General features: G+C 38.5%; 1 protein-coding gene and 1 long non-coding RNA gene across 7 annotated transcripts in view; both read right to left on the reverse strand.

Moving 5' to 3' along the window:
- LOC144327834 (uncharacterized) overlaps positions 1 to 17,460 on the reverse strand; it is a 126,084-nt gene that overhangs the window by 21,081 nt on the left and 87,543 nt on the right. The window lies entirely within an intron of this gene.
- The window catches only part of NCOA6 (nuclear receptor coactivator 6), a 38,723-nt gene that overhangs the window by 13,841 nt on the left and 7,422 nt on the right, over positions 1 to 17,460 (reverse strand). For 4 of the 6 annotated variants that reach the window (XM_077929221.1, XM_077929217.1, XM_077929218.1 and 1 more), the window contains exons 2-11: positions 16,256 to 16,367; positions 14,758 to 14,888; positions 13,457 to 13,593; positions 11,663 to 11,945; positions 11,174 to 11,329; positions 10,047 to 10,169; positions 8,446 to 8,574; positions 7,223 to 8,038; positions 5,475 to 5,621; positions 3,404 to 4,523 (exon numbers count right to left, since the gene is read on the reverse strand). In XM_077929221.1, coding sequence (XP_077785347.1) covers positions 3,404 to 4,523; positions 5,475 to 5,621; positions 7,223 to 8,038; positions 8,446 to 8,574; positions 10,047 to 10,169; positions 11,174 to 11,329; positions 11,663 to 11,897 — 2,726 coding nt within the window. In that variant the 5' untranslated portion in view covers positions 11,898 to 11,945; positions 13,457 to 13,593; positions 14,758 to 14,888; positions 16,256 to 16,367. The remainder of the gene's footprint in view (positions 1 to 3,403; positions 4,524 to 5,474; positions 5,622 to 7,222; positions 8,039 to 8,445; positions 8,575 to 10,046; positions 10,170 to 11,173; positions 11,330 to 11,662; positions 11,946 to 13,456; positions 13,594 to 14,757; positions 14,889 to 16,255; positions 16,368 to 17,460) is intronic. The other 2 variants (XM_028734909.2, XM_028734911.2) reach the window with 1 other exon arrangement.

The raw sequence follows: 17,460 nt of genomic DNA on the forward strand, positions 1-17,460 counted from the left end.
GCTTGCTTATTTCAGGGAAACATTTGTGCATCTACAAAAGCAACCCTATCCAATAAGCTTCAGCAAGCAATCTCATCTACTGTTGCCATAACCAGTTTGCAAAGAGAGGCACAAAGCACTACAGCTGTTAACACCCACAAATATATGCTCTAATGCTCTCATGATATATCGAAAATTCCAGTGTACCAGTGAAATAAGAAAGCAGAATTAGGAGACCCAGAATGTTAACAATCAGTTATAAGGGGATGGGTTTCTTGGTTTAATGCATATTAATCAATAAATGAACTGCACAGAAGTCTCAACTGGAAGGAGAAATCACTCTGGAAGTTTCTTACTCCATCAACTGTACTTCTTTACCTCCAACAACATCATATCTCTGATGCCTGCCACAGATTATTGCTCCTTATCAAGTTATTTTAATAATCTCAATTACTTGTACCAGATTTTCCTTTTGTCTCAGAATCTACAAACTGCTAATCAATTCCCTCCAGGTAACTGTTTTGCTATGTTCTGCTTCAAACAAGTTTCCTAAAGGAGTGAAAAAGCTTGATAAGCTACTTTTGTATTTCCACCCAGAGAGAAAGAACTTGCACGACTGTTACATATATGCTACACTAATTTCATTAGCACAGCGTATTAGCAATTAGCAACAGGATATTAAAACTACACAATTTCCGTATTGTTTACTATAAGCTTGATCCAGTACTTTCACATTGGCACTCACCTACACTAGACTGCTACATGAAATAGGAGGCCTGTGCATACCTTTCATATCTTTAGTGACTAAAACACCTGCTTTTGCAGCTCATCTGCGATTGGGGTTTTTCTTGAGTGCAGTGATACCCATAAAATACTGAGATTGGCCTGTGGACTGAAGGTTCCTCACCCCTGCCTTAAGTCTATTCTTCTGCTGTGCTCCTATTCAGTCAAGGAACATGAGCTGCAAGTTTGCATTCTGTGATTAAGCAGAAGGGACGGATAGGGGATATGGGAAAGGCATACAGAGGTCTTTGAGTGAATCTTAACATAGCTATGTAAGAAGTGCAACTTATATTGTTCTTGTGATGTCATTCTTGAGAAAGCAATAGAATGATTCCTTCCTGTGCTATAAGGTTTAGAAAGGCCTACAGTCATCCAAACCATACTATACAATACAATACAAGCCTCTAAGTTTAACACATCACTGACTTTAGACTCTCTTTTCAAAAGCTACAGAGAATAAATGTCAGGAACATCATTAGTTGCATAAGGAAACTTTACAAAATCAAACTCTTTGCACAACAAAGACAGCTCTCCCCTCCATGTTCTTCAGCTTATTCCCTTTCCTGACCCCCAACTAAACACAATCTACACTAGAGGCTAACTTGAAAAATATTTGTAATCTATTTGGAAGTTTAAGTTGTACTGACATCACATAGCTGGGGACCCGTCTTGGTCAAGTACCTAATTTCTCATTGTTTGCCCCACAGTTTGCACAGTAAGAGCAATAATACTAGTGTATCTTACAAGTGCACCAAGGTTTAGCAATACACAAAGCACTTCAAACACTGGAAGTTGCTGAGTGTTAGGATGTTTTAGAAGGAGTCTGAAGGCGACAGAAGTTTGTAAAAGCCACAGTCAACTTAAAAGTCAGACAGCAGACAACAGTGTTATGATCACATGAATGGCTGTATTCATTGCCTATATTGCAACAGACTAAGCTAGCCTACCCCAACCAAGTCCCTTTCAACTGTTTTGGCTTACAGACTATGCCGGCTTGGACTAATGGCAGCTGTAATCCAATACAGTTGTAGAGTACAAAGTTGGGGAAGGCCTGACTGTTTGACTATGGTCAAAATCTCAGAGGTCCATGTGGCCTTGTGGACTTAAAAGATACATTTAAAGATTGATGCTGTGCATTTCTCTGCCACCCATGAAAAAGCCACATGACCATCACCCATTTATAAAAACAGGCAACCTTGCTGTTTTTTTCAAGTCATAACAACAGAATTCAGAAAATAGTATCTTTTCTTATAATTGTGTCTTTTCCTATTAATGTGTTATAATGAAAAGGCATACACTGCAATCTATTATTATATTCTGAAAATCTAAATGTATGTTCTCAATTTTTAATGACTGATACTTTCTATCACATTTTTCATTACATGTAATAAGGTAGAAAAGTGAACTATGGAACTGTGGCCTACTAAACACTGCACGCAGGAAATCATGTGACTAGGGCATCCACAGATAGAGAGGAAAAATGCTGTTGAAATTAGGAAATTTGTGAAAATCCTGACTCACAAATTCACTCCTTTGTGCAGAGGCAGGTAGCACAATCCTGAGACCCACTTAAATGCCCTATGGCCTACTGTAAGTAGAATATTTCTGGGACAGCTACCATACAATTCAACACATTGTATGGAATGAGCATTTTGTTGTAGGAATTACTCTAATACTGGAATACTGTCCCCACTGAACAAATCCACTCATGAACATGTTAGTGTTATGTAACCAATTGTGAAAATGAGGTTTCATTATTTGTGCTACAGTCTAGACACTTTGTTTTTATATAGTTCTACCTATTGTAGTAACAGGACAACAGTCATTTCTCCCATCAATGACCCAGCAAATGTCATCAAGTGGTAGGCAAGGCTCAAGGCCTCCTTCCCATTAGCACTGTGGCTTTCGTGTGGCCTGGTCAGGCAATTTTTTCCCAGGTCAAATAGACAAGGAAATAGTATACTATTTATCAATACAAGCATATTTTCTGGCCTGCAAAAATGGTGTGAAACACCATGGTAAGTGACGGGGAAAGGAGAGCTGGTATGTGCACTTAAGGAGAGAGGAGTGGGAGCAAAGTTAAGAGAGAGTACTAGCTGGCTGTGATCCAATTGTGTCTGGGGCATTTTGGCAGCAATGTCCATAGGCACAGCCCCATACAAAAACTCCTCTTCCTATAGCCAGGCCTGATTTCTCATCATTCTGTAGACTGCACTGAAAGCCTCAGCAGTGACAAGCACACTATCTAGTAGCATGTCTGAAAGTGCTCTTCAATCATTTATTGTGCCTATAATTCAACTAAAAACCTGTCACTGAGGTTTCTTTCTGGTGCTGCTTTTCTGAGTTACTTCTACATCAGCCCTATTTTTAAAAAAAGAGTTTTCACCTGAAGAGTGACAACACTTGGGGTTCTAACTTAACAACTAACACAAACACAGAATGAATTGTTGGTAAAGTTACTTCTTTAATTATCTTCTCTTTATTTCTGCATGGGATGGAGGTGTAAATTGCAAAACTGGCATTGCTTTGTGAATTAAAAATATTTACTTAAAAGAACTGCTAGCAAATGCAAACCTTATGTTCAACTGAAATAGAAACAAACTTGGTTCGGTTGTGTAGGAAACAAAAATGTTAAACCTACTTAATTTGTTCTACTTGCTGATTATTTTTCTTCTTCCTTGGAGGTTTCTTCTTCTTGGGTTTATTGGCATTTTGATTGTTCGGTTTGCTGTTCACACCAAAATGTCCTGCAGATATATCACTTTGCAGCAAGTTTACCAACAAAGGGCTTGTTATTGTGACATCCTTGTTGACAGGAAAACCTGGGTTTTGTCCACAGGAAATCTGATTCCCATTTTGAGCTCCACTAAAAGGAGTACTAAAAGGCATCCCATGCCCAGCAAAATGGCTCCCTGGTGTATTGTTGTTTCCCTGCATCCCTTGCAAGTGGGGAGGCACCATGTTTCCTTGTTGCATAGAAACATCAGGTAGCATTTGTGTCAAGTTCACATCACTGTTTGTAGTAGTGGTGGTATCACCCAGTTGCTGAGACATGTGAGGGTTAGTTCCTGTGGGTCTCAGAACTTGTCCTTGAATCCCCATAACCTGAGAAGGATTGCTGTTCACAGGGCCTTGCTGGGCCATCATCTGTCCTGTGAATTGCACCATGTTTCCCTGCATATTGGGGGTTGGTCCTCTCATTATTTGAGCTGGCCCCGTCATAACATTGGACTGGCTTTGAGCACCGAATGGCTGCTTATTTCCTTGCATCTGATTGGTCATCATCTGCTCCATCATTGAATTTTGCTGCAGCAACACCTGGCCTTGCGGTCCCATCATCTGATTATGTGCAGCCATCATCTGTTGGCCTTGCTGGGGAATCATCTGCTTGGGTGGTGTCATCCTTTGTTGTGATGGACCAAGATTTTGGTTCTGAGATGCGACCATCATCTGGCCCTGTGGCATGAGCTGAGCTCGAGAAAGTATCATCTGGTTTTGAGGATTTAGAGATCCCTGAGGCTGAATGTTCACCATCTGTCCTTGGGAGGACACTATTTGTTGGTGCATCCCCATTAGCTGAGATTGTGGTCCTTGTGGAGGCTGTCCCTGCATGTTGCCCATATTAACTTGTGGAACTCCACTGGTACCTGTCTGCTGGTTGCTCATATTTCCATGAAGACCCATTAAGTTGGTCTGCATCATATTTGATGGGCCATGTTGAACTTGCATCTGATTCTGAGGAGGACCATTTCCTTGACCACCTTAAAAATTTTAATAGTTCAGGTTAGACAATTGTAAACTGAATTGGTATAAGAGCATGTAAATTAATAAACTAGTCCAGAAAATTTTCTCTGTGTTTAACATTTACAATACTGTACTATCAAAATTCCAATATTTGAAACATGGTCTGAAAGTATTTGTGAATGTTGGAAATCCTAAGAATTATTCTCTAACAGCATTTCTGCCAATCATACATGATCAGAACATGCAAAAGAAAGAGGTAACAGATCAGTGGCGGACTAGGACAGGGGGGCAAAGCAAATAGAAGTTAACAGCATAATATATTATTCAACAGAGTCATATTTAGAATCTTTTACTGAAAGGCAAACAGGGTTTCTTAATGTTTCTAGGGCATTGTCTATGAACAAAAATCTTTTTTACAAAAGGGTGAAAGGTTCTAATTGGTCTTCCCAGTGTTTCTCTCTCTAAACCCAAGGCCTCTATTGCACCTACTTTACCTAAGACAGCTGTTTACTGTCTCCACAACAGCAAATAGAAGAAGGAAATTTTTCAAAATGGCACTAAATTCATTGCACTATCCTTTCAGATAAACTTAACTTTTGATGTTGACAGTTCTGTGTCATTTAACACAGCAGTCATGTTTCTACACATACAAAAATTACTACTATTGAAAATACAACATCATTTGCCAAGTAATGTGGATTGTATCTAATGATGGCTTTGTGCTTCCCCACTACCACGCCCAAAAAATTTCCCTTGAAGGTTAGGGGCCACTCAAGATTGGATATGGCATAAAGTGCTATAATTAGTATGGGGGATTGGCAAAAACTGAGTGTGTCACCTTGTACTAGGAGAAGCTGTTCAGCTACTCCTTAAACCACCGCTGGATACAAGACTGTATTGTCATTTAGAGTGAGCTTCCATAAATGAGAAAAGCAGACCAATAATCTATTAAAATTCAGCTACCAGACCTGTGTGCTGCACGCTCTGACTTGTTTGCAATTGGGGTGTTCCACTATTTGCAGGTGTCCCTGGTGCTGTAGAAGGCACCTGACTTTGCATGAAGTTCTGATTTGCCTGTCCTGCAGGAAAGCCAGGTGGGAGACGCTTGGGCATTCCTGGACAGAAAAATAACTTTGTTTATTAATTGCATTGTATATTAACATTGATTAATATATTCTTATCATAAGAGGATAATACAGCAGGAAATAGGGGGGGGGGGCTATGTTCCACCCTCCAGCCCCAGCAGCCTTAATAAGTGAGCAGCAGCCAGAAGAAATGGAGTGGGGTGGTCTTGTCTTTTGACTCTATGTAGGCAAAGGTTTTTTTGGATAAGGGTGTTAATAGTTACTACTATTACAGTGGAACCTTGACTTGCGGACGTAATCCGTCCCGGAGGCCAACCCGCAACTTGAAGCGTTTGCATCCAGAAGTGTGCGATTTAGCGCTTCTGCGTGAGCGGTGAAACTTGGAAGTAACCATTCCGGTACTTCCGGGTTGCCACAGGACGCAACTTGAAAAGACATAACCTGAAGCGGACGCAACATGAGGTATGACTCTATTAGCTTTAGAGATTCTATGGAATATTATTTAGTCTGTTAGTAAACTTTGTGCTAATTTAATTTAATTTGATAGATTTTAATAAATTAACTGCTGAAACACAATAGGAATATTGTAATTTTAGTTATATATTATAATTATTGTATTATTCCATTCCGACTGATTTTCGGCAAACCACTCTAAGCACAAATCTGTGAAAATTGTGATGTATAAATAAACTGACTATGGACTCAATGACTATGCCAAGTCATGAGAGGCTTGTTTGCCCAACCTAGAAAAAAAAAGATTAGAAATGATAATAATGTTTTTCACTATCAGAGAAAGAATAACCATGTTTGAACAATCATTTCACTGCTTAATAACAAGCTTTTTAACTACACATGCACCCTTAGGCATGAGCAAGAAAATAAACCAGGAAGACTTCAACAGACTATTTTTCCATTTTGTCCAAATAGGGAAATTATGGTTAACAACTTTAGAACAAGCTAGGATATTGTGTCAAAATTAGGCCCAGGGCTAAATATCCTGGCTTGTTCATTTGAAACAGAAAACTAGTTAACAAAAAACTTCCTGGTTTGTTTGCTCTCAGTATGAAGGGAGGAGTAAAGCGGCTGCATACACAGCCAAAACACTACATATCTCAGCTTATTAACCCAGAAATGATAATCAAACTCTTCTACTGAGTAATTGTTTATTACTAATTATTAATTGAGGATACATGAGCAATAGATTTACATTACAAGAGATTTAAAATCAAACTGTCAGGGAAAGTTCCCATTTATAAAATTATTTCAGCAACTGTACAATTGGCTGAAGAATGTTGTGGTATCTCCCCCCTTGGAAGATTTCAAGCAAAACATGGCCTGTTAGGAAAGCAATAGAGAATTACAGCATTTTGTCTCAAAGCACTGGTTTGGGCAAGGAGATATTTCTTCCAACTCTTATGCTTTTATAGTAATAGCAAGGCAACATACAAAACATATAAACATGTGCAACCTGTCCAGGAAAAACAATGACAAACATTATTCAGCAGTTCAATTCTTTAATATATCAACAGGAAATTCACGTGGTGTTGCATATTAATTCAGTGTTCATAGGTAACTTATTAATTTGCTATAAAGTCTAGGAACAAATATTTTGCAATAAAATGATTACTTACCTCCTAGCCCAGGATGTAAGCCCTGTGGACCCTGGTTTTGCTGTTGCATTACCATGAAGTTTGGAGGTACATTCCCCTGCTGTACCATAGGATTACGGCTAGGAGAATTAATAGGCTGTTGGAACCCCTGGGGGAGAGTATTATTCTGGGGAGGCCTTGGTCCCATCTGCTGCTGTGCTTGGTTAACTGTTGGGGAAGATGCAGGAGATCCTTGCTGAAAAGAGGAGGGAGAGGAGGCAGGAGATTTGCTGGTCAGGTGGGGTTGTTGTAGTGGTGTAGGGACCCGTGAAGGCCCTCCCTGAAGATTCTTCATCTGAGGAGCAGTAAATTGGCCAGAGTTGTTCATCTGAGGAAAGTTTGTGTGTGCCTGAGAAGCTTGTTGGCTTCCAAAAGGGTATGGGGGTGGAGGATGGGAGGGTGTTTGTACCGTTGCCAAAGATGGTCTGACTTGGAGTTGCTGCTGCATTTGTCCAGGCAAAGGGCCCTTTTTCCAGCCCTGGTTAACTGTCAATGTGCCCATTGTGCCTTGTGACGGAGGAGGCTGAACTATTCCAGAAGGCACCTGGTTCCAACCAGGAGAAACTGGAACCTGAGTTGGGGTTGTGAACGAAGGACGAATACCCTGTTGTGGTTGCTGGTGCTGTTGAGGAGGGCGTGGCTGCAATTGCTGCTGTGGTTGCATCTGTTGAAAGTTGGCTGGGTTTATTTGCCTATTAACAGAAACTGGTTGTACTGAATGGAGCTGAGGAACTACAGATCCAGATGGATGATTTTGCTGTTGGATAGCTAGCCCTGACAAAAGTGGATCCACTGAATCTATAAAAAGAAATGGAGAAGAAAAAGAAATATTGTCTGTAGTTAGTCTAGTAATATTCAGAGAAACAAACATTCTCTTTCTGTCCCTCACAAGCAAGCAAGCAAGCGCACACACACACACATGCACACACAGCTCAGGATATTTCTCAATAATTTTTTACCACACTTCACATATTTTTGTGAAAATTGTTTTGCGAGAGATGGGGACTAGGCAACAACAACATGAAATCCGCAATAATATTTGAATATTTAAAAAATGCAGCTCATTCCATGCAAAGAACTAGTTAAGAGCTTGGGTAAATATTTTAGAATGCGTTTCCAGATTAATAAGCAGAAGCCAGGGGAAATAAAACACAAATTCACATTTCTCCAGATATATTTATCCAAGTAATATCTAAGCCGATTACCTGACTGAGATGTTGGACAAGGTGTTCTAGGTTGCAACTCTGTGTTAGCTGCACTCGTCATCATAGATGATGATACATTCCCACTTTGCTGCATCATCACAGTTGCAGGATTGTTTATTCTTATTAACCCTAGAAACATAACCATATTTTTCATTGTGCAAAGATGCAAATTGTCAAATTGCAAAGTACAGCATTGCACAGAATGGGAAAAGCTTCAAATCCTGCACTGAAATTTTGAAGTTGTTTTTGTGTGGTATATTTATTTATTCAATTTTTGAAAATATATACAAGAAAGCAGAAAGTCTAACAAAACTGTTGTCTCTGTGGCAAAAGCCACTCCAGTGTGGATCGATAAAGGAGAATGAATTGCCAAAGGAAACCATATTGTAGATATCTAGTGTGTTGTAGGGGCCAGAGGCTTGGAACAGAAGCTGGGAGACCAGTGTTCTAATCCCTATGCTGCCATGTAGCTTGATAGGTAACCTTGGGCCAATCACTATCTCAAAGGGTTGTTGTGAGAATAATATGGGGGTGGGGGAACAATGTATGCCACACTGAACTCCTTGAACGGCGCGATAGAAATGTAATGATAAAAAAATAAAATATGAATGCTAGATCATACAAATAGGAACACATTACAAATAAGAGTATCAAATACATATGTTAAGATATGTATGGCCTTCATTGTTCTCTAAAAAGGGAGCATGGCCAACCTTGTTCCAGAACACCAATAAGCAATTTAAGAACCAAACCAAAAACAGCAACAAATCCACGGGTACGGACCGTGGCTTGTTAAGTTAGTATCATAAAAAAATTCTCCTAGCAAGTGTTTCTCTGTCCATATTCTTTGCTTTGTCTTCCTGACTCTACTTTTAATTTTTCCATTGAATTTTACATATTATTTAGCTTTCTTTTTTTGTTTGTCATTATCACTATTAGCAGCATAACCAAACCAATTTATTTACTTTTTTAACTGAGTCCAATGGGTGAAATCTGATATTGTGCAAACAGATTTCTTCTCAAGCAATGGGGAAAAAATATTTAAAAATATTCTTGTTTTAAAATAAAAATCAGGACCCTCAAGAAAGACACTTACACAGGCTTCTAAACACTGATTACAAAACTTCCTCATTAGAAGTTAAATTATGTATTATCTCTGAATGGTTATAAGAACAGCATCTATCCTTGAAGGGAACTTTGGAAAATCTGCCATGTAGGATCTTAGAGCAGGCTTCCTCAACCTTGGCCCTCCAAATGTTTTTGGCCTATGACTCTCATGATCCCTAGCTAGCAGCACCAGTGGTCAGGGATGATGGGAATTGTAGTCTCAAAACATCTGGAGGGCCAAGGTTGAGGAAGCCTGTCTTAGAGGATAAAACATTAAAACAGGCTAAAAAAAAGCATTTTCCTATACTTAGTTATAGTAAGAAAATTTGCACGTGGCAAAAAATTGTTAGCAGTCTATAAATGTTCCAAAAAAATCCCCAAACATGCCACAAACATGAAAAATCAAGAAGTGAAAAGTCTTTGGAGTTGTATGAAAGAACAGTTGCATATTTCACAAAGTAACGTATCACTAACTTTTACAAAGCTAAACTTGCCTTGGTTTCCTGGTATGGGAAAGCCTGTCTCCATTCGTACTGAGTTGTTTTGTCCAATAGGCCCATTAATCCTCACATCTTGGCCTCGGTTTTGAGCCAATGACAAATTGATGGCACCTTCACCTGAAAGCAATCATTAACATTCAAGTCAGAGCATAAATATTGCTTCAATATGGCAGGGCAGGAAACTACAAAGTAGCATTTAAAAAGGGCTGTTGAAAAGTGGTATATTGGATTCAGATCAACAACATGCATTTAAAACAAACAAATAAGAGGGAATAGAGCTTGCACACTTCTTGGCTTTCCTTAAAAAGTCACTTGAACATTTAATATTGAGAGTTCATCTGCCACCCTCGGCTCCTTTGGGAAGAAGTGTTGGATAAAAAATTAATAAATTAAAAACAAACAAATAAGATTGTTTATTCTAGTTGCTCCAATCCAGCAATTGTTTGTGGGTGTAGATGCTATGATATGTATGTTGAGTTTTCCTATTCATTTTAAATGGAGAAAACAATCCATGCATGTATTTCTTCTGCGCAAGGATTTTCTTTCCTTGCAGCCAAGAATGAGACAGCTAGAAAGCAGAAATATTCTTATATTACCAAAGCAAAGCAGCTGTTATTCAAGTACAGCTTCATCTTATCATTCTTATCAATGAAGCAGTGGGAAAATATGCCAAATGTAAGCAATAATAATTTGGATCTGCCAGCAGACTGGCATTTTCAAGCGCATGTGAAAATGAGAAGCAGTATGTAAAAAGTCATAGGCTGCCATCATTTAATACCATTTATCAGTCGAATTCTGGTTCTTATATAGCAGGCTTTACCCACTCTCTCTAGCAACCACAGATGACATGGAGCAGGGGCACGGAAGCTGGCTATTTGATGGCCAGAATTCACAAGGCATGTGCTGCTAAAGGAAACAGCTGGGAGAAGGGTACACACATGAAGGGTGCACATACAAAAGTGTAACATATAGTCTATCCCTGAGGCAGAATATCAGGATGCCAGTGAGGTATACTATTATTTAGTACTCAAAAAGCTAATGGAAATATTTATTTTTCAAACACTGTGTTTCTTAAGTATACTATACAGTTCAGGAACAACTGCTAAAGTATTTTCAGCTACCTTCAATTTGAACTGAGAGGATTCCCAAGTCTCTAAGTTGTTGGTTGTTGTTCTGAGCCAGCAATCGTAGTCGCTCAGCTGCTTCACGAGGAATATTGAAAGTAACACGTACACTGTTCCAGGGTTCCACCTTCTTCAGTTTTAACTTTTCAGATTCTTGTTAAAAGGAGAAAAAAGAAGACAAACTTGTTGAACTACTACAGAGAATGCACATGGTTACTCAAGTACAATAACTGATATCAATATGTAATACTAACTCTGAGCTACTTCACACAAGACATTTCAACTAGCAATTCAAATGTACACTGAACACTTCAGGAAGGAGAGTGGGATATATATTTTTTCGCTAAAAATAACTAGTAAAAAGTCTGCAATATTTTAGAGCAATTTAACTTCAAATAAATGAATTGCAATTTTACATGTCTAAATCTAATATTTAAAAGTTAATTAAGCAATCTTTCACCAAAAAAATACAAAAGAGTGAAATACCCAGGTGTAAAAGGCCAGGAACATTGTTCAAAATGATGTCCAATTTCTGTTTGAAGTCATCATCATCAAGATTGCCTTTAAAAGCTACAAAGATTGTGGAATCTTCATAAGGGCTCTCATGTTTAATGTCATCTTCCTCTAGTCCAGAGTCAAGATCCACATCCAGGTCTTCCATGGTTGAAGAATACGATGAAGTGTGGTTATCTTTTAATTTAGGCATATCACCCCAAACCATGGCTATGTAATTTGCTGCAGTGGAAGCTAATCAGGTATTAAGACAAACCTATAAAAGAAAATAAGTTTTAAAATATATTATTTATATATTTAAAATATATTGTTTATATATACATGCACAATTTTACATCTATGCAATAACAGCTTATTGTTAATACTGTTTCTATTTTGTTCTTACCTTGTTTAGATCTCAAAAAGTATTATGTTCATAAGCTGCTTACATACAAACTGAGGCTGAAATGAACCCCCCACCCCCTAAAATAATAATAATCAAAATCACCACCTCAAAACTCTCCCAAAGGAGTCTGTGAGAGAGTCCCAATGACTTTCTCAAAACCCATTTCATCACTCTGCCCCCCCAAGGAATGGAAATTATTTAGCAATTTTTAATGGTGCTGGGAAAGCATACTGTGGGGGGAACTGACACAGGATTTGTCTTCTTATTTTTAATAATTCTAAAATTCTAAAAAAAAGCCCCATCAGAATGAAACCATAGGGGTTCTTTTAGCAAAGTCACTCCCCATTTTTCATTTAGAAAATAATTATGGAATGCATGATAAAGTGATCTATTTATCCAGTTAAGAGTGTAGTTTTGGTCTAGTACCTGGAAGACCAGGGTTCAATCACCACTCAGTCATAAAGTTCACTGGGTGATCTTGGGCCACTCACTGCCTCTCAGCCTACCCTACGTCACAGGGCTGTTGTGGGGATTAAAAGAGGAAGGAGAGAATCATGTATGCTACCTTGAGCTCCTTGGAGATTAAGGTAAAATGAAAATGCAATAACTAACAAATGAACTGAATAAATATATAAACAAATGAAGTGTATTTGGCATTTATATACTGCTTGATTGTAAAAACAGAAACAAACAACTCCTCTAAGTGGTTTACAAAAATATGAAGTAAAACATTAAAAAATATCCATTAATAACAGTTACAACTGAGTATATAAAATCTTTCAACGGTTTAATTAAAATCAACACTTCCTAAAAAATAAAAGATAAAACACACATAACTTCTACATGTAAGGATAGGCTTGCCCAAACAGAAATGTTTTAAATAGGCACCAAAAAGAGTACAGCAAAGGTGCTTGCCTAATGTCAATAGGCAGGGAGTTCCACAGCTCTGACACAGCTTTAGCTAGTAGTCACTGGCCCATCGTCTGGAGCTCCTACAGCTGCTGTGAATCACTGCTCTCCAGTAATGGGGCGCAATTGCTGAGAAACCTCTACCTTCACCACAATAAAAACAGCTACTATACAGCTATACAATACTGAGCAACTACTGTACAATTATTATACAATAATACAACTATAAGGGAAAGCAGTGACATGAGCATCTACTGGATGGTACCCACGACATCGCTGACATACATACCAAAGCTTTTCTACTTTCTTCAAACACTGTGCATTTACTAATATAGTACTAAAGGAACAGGTTTTCCTCCCCAGAGAAGGCACCCTATCTAGAAAGGCCTTAGCAGATATAAAGTAAATCCAAAAAACCTAATGTTTTCATTTATCACGTATTAATATACATTGCTAATAAAAAAATAGCTTACCTGGAGATCCTGTATCAGAAGCTGCATGACAATTTAAGCAGACCCAGAAAAATTGAGCCATAGGAGCATTCAGGTTGCTGGTCTGCTTTTGCAGACAGTGGGAGTTCAATCCTCTGAAAACTTCAGCTGTGACAAATCTGCAGATGTATCCAGTTAAAATTAATTAAGGGGTGAGGTTTTTTTTTGTTCTGAACCAAATCAAGCATGGACATCATTATATTAGTTCCTAAGTGTTTCACCAAAAGTCAACATAATCCTTCAAATATTTTTTATCAGTGATAAAAAGTAAAACCATCTTTTTAAAAAAAGGATATCCATTTATTGATTTAGTTGGATACAACCCTACATCTGGTAGGTAGAGTGTAAAATGCAAGGAGTGATTTTTAAAAAGTTCTTCATTTACACAGGAAAGTCTCCATTAAATTTGCATATATGGTAGAGGCATTTTTCCGTTTAGGGATTAACCATAGGGCTAACATACTTACATCTGTATTGTTTAATGTTAACTTAGTTATTAAGAAACATAGTTAACAAATAATTTTAGAATGTTAAAAAATATAATAAATAAATGTTTGTTTGTTTGATCTGCGCTGAGGAAGTCAGCATGCCATGTTTTATTTCCCTAATCCAGGGAGAGTTTGCAGAGGCAGAAGTTTACAGAAGGGGTTCTAGAAATCTATTAAATAAATAAATAAATAAAGCTAACCAAAATCATTTTCTGGTAATAAAGTAGTCTCTCCACCCATACCAAGATAAGACTTGGCAAATTATATATGAAATTGGTATACATGTATTTATGCAGCATAGGAATTTTAAATATCTGAGGCCACTCACACATACTGAACACACAACATTACAGTTGAGTTTTTCCTCCTTTATGCTGATGACTTTATAGCTCACTTAGAACATGAGCCTATGCATGACTATTCACAAGTTAGTTCCACTGAGTTCAATAGGGCATATATGCTTAATGTTTCTCTATTAACTATTATAATTATTTTATAAGGTTTTATCCTATACAAACATACATGGCAGTAGGTTATACTTAGCTAAATGAGACTTATTTGCAAATTAATATGACTGGATTAGGCTGCATATCTATTAAATTCTGAACATTTGACAATCTGCAACTGGCATTTGATAATTTCTGAAATACTAAAACCATTTCATTAGTGAATAATTTTATTTGTACACAGGTGATCTGCATTATTCTCTGCTATATCTGCATAGCAAAAGCTCACACTGCAGACATCAATGGCTTGCTAACATTCTAATACTTGTTTTTCTAAGAGGTTGGATACCTGTTAGTCATAACTCCACAATTATCTTAAGTTGAATGACGATCACGTTATCCACAAAATCATACAACATGGTGCTGATCTGGATTAGATTCTGGATGAGGTCCTGTTGCCCTTCCTAGATAACAATAAACCTGAAAGAATTTTTTCAAGAAGAGGGGGAAAATAATTAACTCTCCACAAGCCTCTATTTCTTAAAAAAGAAAAAGAAAATACATTAGCAAACTATATCTCCTTTCAGCTGTTTGTTGTATGCTATCACACTCTAGCTACTGGTAAACAAACAAGAGAATTGTGGAAAGCATTGAATTTAGACCTGTGAAACTTTGATTTGAATCCATGGGGGGGGGGGGAATTCACGCCTACTTGCACAATGGGGCTTTCCCCCTCTCCTCTCTGTCACATGCCCCCTAAACTTGGCTAGAGCAGGTGAGCCCCCAGAACAATGCACAGGGGAGAAGAGGGGGGATTGTTCCATCTGGCAATGCTTACACAGACAAGATGTTTGCAAGACCTAGGGTTGACATTTCCAGAATATTGCAGTGTCCAGGCGGAAATTGGCAGAGTTGTTTTTTTCTGATTTTTCCTCAGAAATAGCTCAACAACTTTGCCCTCCCAAAAAAGCTCAACAACTTTTTCGAATCCCACCCTATGTTCTATGTTCATGTGCTATCTACTCATTAAACTCCAATATATATAATTTGTTTAAAGAAAGTAAAACCATTTTAGTTTTAGAGTAGAGGAGCAAGATTTCCCTATCTATACTTTCCACACTCCAAATTCTCTTCTAGTGGCTTTCCCTGTAAAGTTTCTAAAAAGTACTTGCCTAAAATACACCTGTCAGTTTGGCATATAGCAAGGGTCTGCAACCTTTAAGACAAAAAGAGCCACTTGGACCCGTTTCCGAAGAAAAAAAACCCTGGGAGCCGCAAAACCATTGCGACATTTAAAGCATGCACGCCGCTGCCCTCCGATCCGACAGCGGGTGGGAAGGTGACGTTGGGACAGTGCGTGACTAACGCACGCACTGCCCCCATGCGACGTCACAGCCAGTACAGCGCCCGCCACAGTGGGGAGTGTCGGGGCGCACAATGCGCCTCCTCCCCTCGCTAGTATCCGCCCCGGAGCCGTGGCAAAGGTGTAAAAGAGCCACATGCGGCTCCAGAGCAGCGGGTTGCAGACCCTGGCATATAGCTATAGGAATTTTCAAATGAACCCTCTCACATGTTCAAGAAGTAACAAGGGCATGACTGTAAGCCTTATCACAACTAATATGCTCACTGGCCATACCAACCAGCAGACCCTAGACTTTTTCCATACTAAAGAAAATGTCACTGAATTTGTGATGGGGTACTTCAACACCTCTTATAATAAAATTTCCAACTCCAACAGCTAGACCAACAGGGTCACCAAACTATGGAACATAAAGTAAGGCATAAAGAAAAGTACATATGATTAGCAATACATGAAACCAAAAGATCTCTATTCCCTTTTTACTTACCAAGATGAACTTTCAGAGGCTCTTCATTCTATGTTGTTTAAAATGGCATTCATTAATCTCAACCTAACAAGCATTTTAGATGATTGTGTCTCAGCACACTTTGAGTTTAACCCTAAGAAGAAAAACACACACATGTATAATGTTGCTTATGAAAGTAACTTGCACAGTCAGACTACTTGATCAATCTAACCCTCTGACAGGCAGCAGCTCTCCAAGTCCTGCTATCTGAGATGAAAGAGGCCGAATCTGGAATATTACGCATGCAATGCATCCTATGTATTGCTGAGCTATGGCATCTACCCTTTACAAGCTATTTGTCCAGAAACTGAGTAAAATGTCCCAATTACACGTGAAGTGTAATCTAATATGTTTGCCCTTTTTTGGATCCATATAAGGCCAGACAAACACACAAGCAGATTGGCATAATTTTATATAAGGTCATTAGTGCCATAAGCATATCAGACTATAATACTTCTGCCAACTACAAAAATAAAATAAAAGGGGTGCCCAAGTTTTCCCATAGGTGTACAGTTCAATCCAAATGCTCCGCAACAGATGTCTAACTACCCCTTATCCAAGAAACATTATTCTCCTCCCCTTATATTTATTACCAGGAAAGCCCAGTTCAGCTTACCAACTTTCCTTTATTAGAAAGGCCTGACAAACATACAGAATTTCTTGCATTCCGTGCCTTTGCATTAAAGTGGTGGTGTGGTCAGACAGGCATTGTGCCCAGCTCAAAACCACTACAGATGGACTTGGGCCACAGTCAGAACCATTGTGTCTGGTCCTATGAGATCCTAAGCTGAGATACATAGCACCTCATAGGTTCAGGCAACCTCCACCATTTATTTTGACAGTGTCAATCTGCTAAGGGGGTCCAATATGATTTCATTTCAAAAGAACGCCAAGCTAACATAAACTGTCTCTCTCTCTCTCTCTCTCTCTCTCTCTCTCTCTCACACACACACACACACAAAACCTATTAGGGTACTTTGGACCTCTGTGACAGAGAATGACCTCCAATCATTCTTTTTTTTATAATTAATAAGCTTTTATTGTTAAAATAATTCATCATTAATACACATATATTACAAATATACAAGCATACAAACATACATTTCATACAATCCTTAAAAGTGTTCGAACATGGTGGATGGTGATGGGAAAAGGAATTATTTGTGGGATTGAGTGTAAGTATGTTT

Source organism: Podarcis muralis, chromosome 5 (assembly GCF_964188315.1).
Source record: "Podarcis muralis chromosome 5, rPodMur119.hap1.1, whole genome shotgun sequence".
NCBI lineage: Eukaryota > Metazoa > Chordata > Lepidosauria > Squamata > Lacertidae > Podarcis > Podarcis muralis.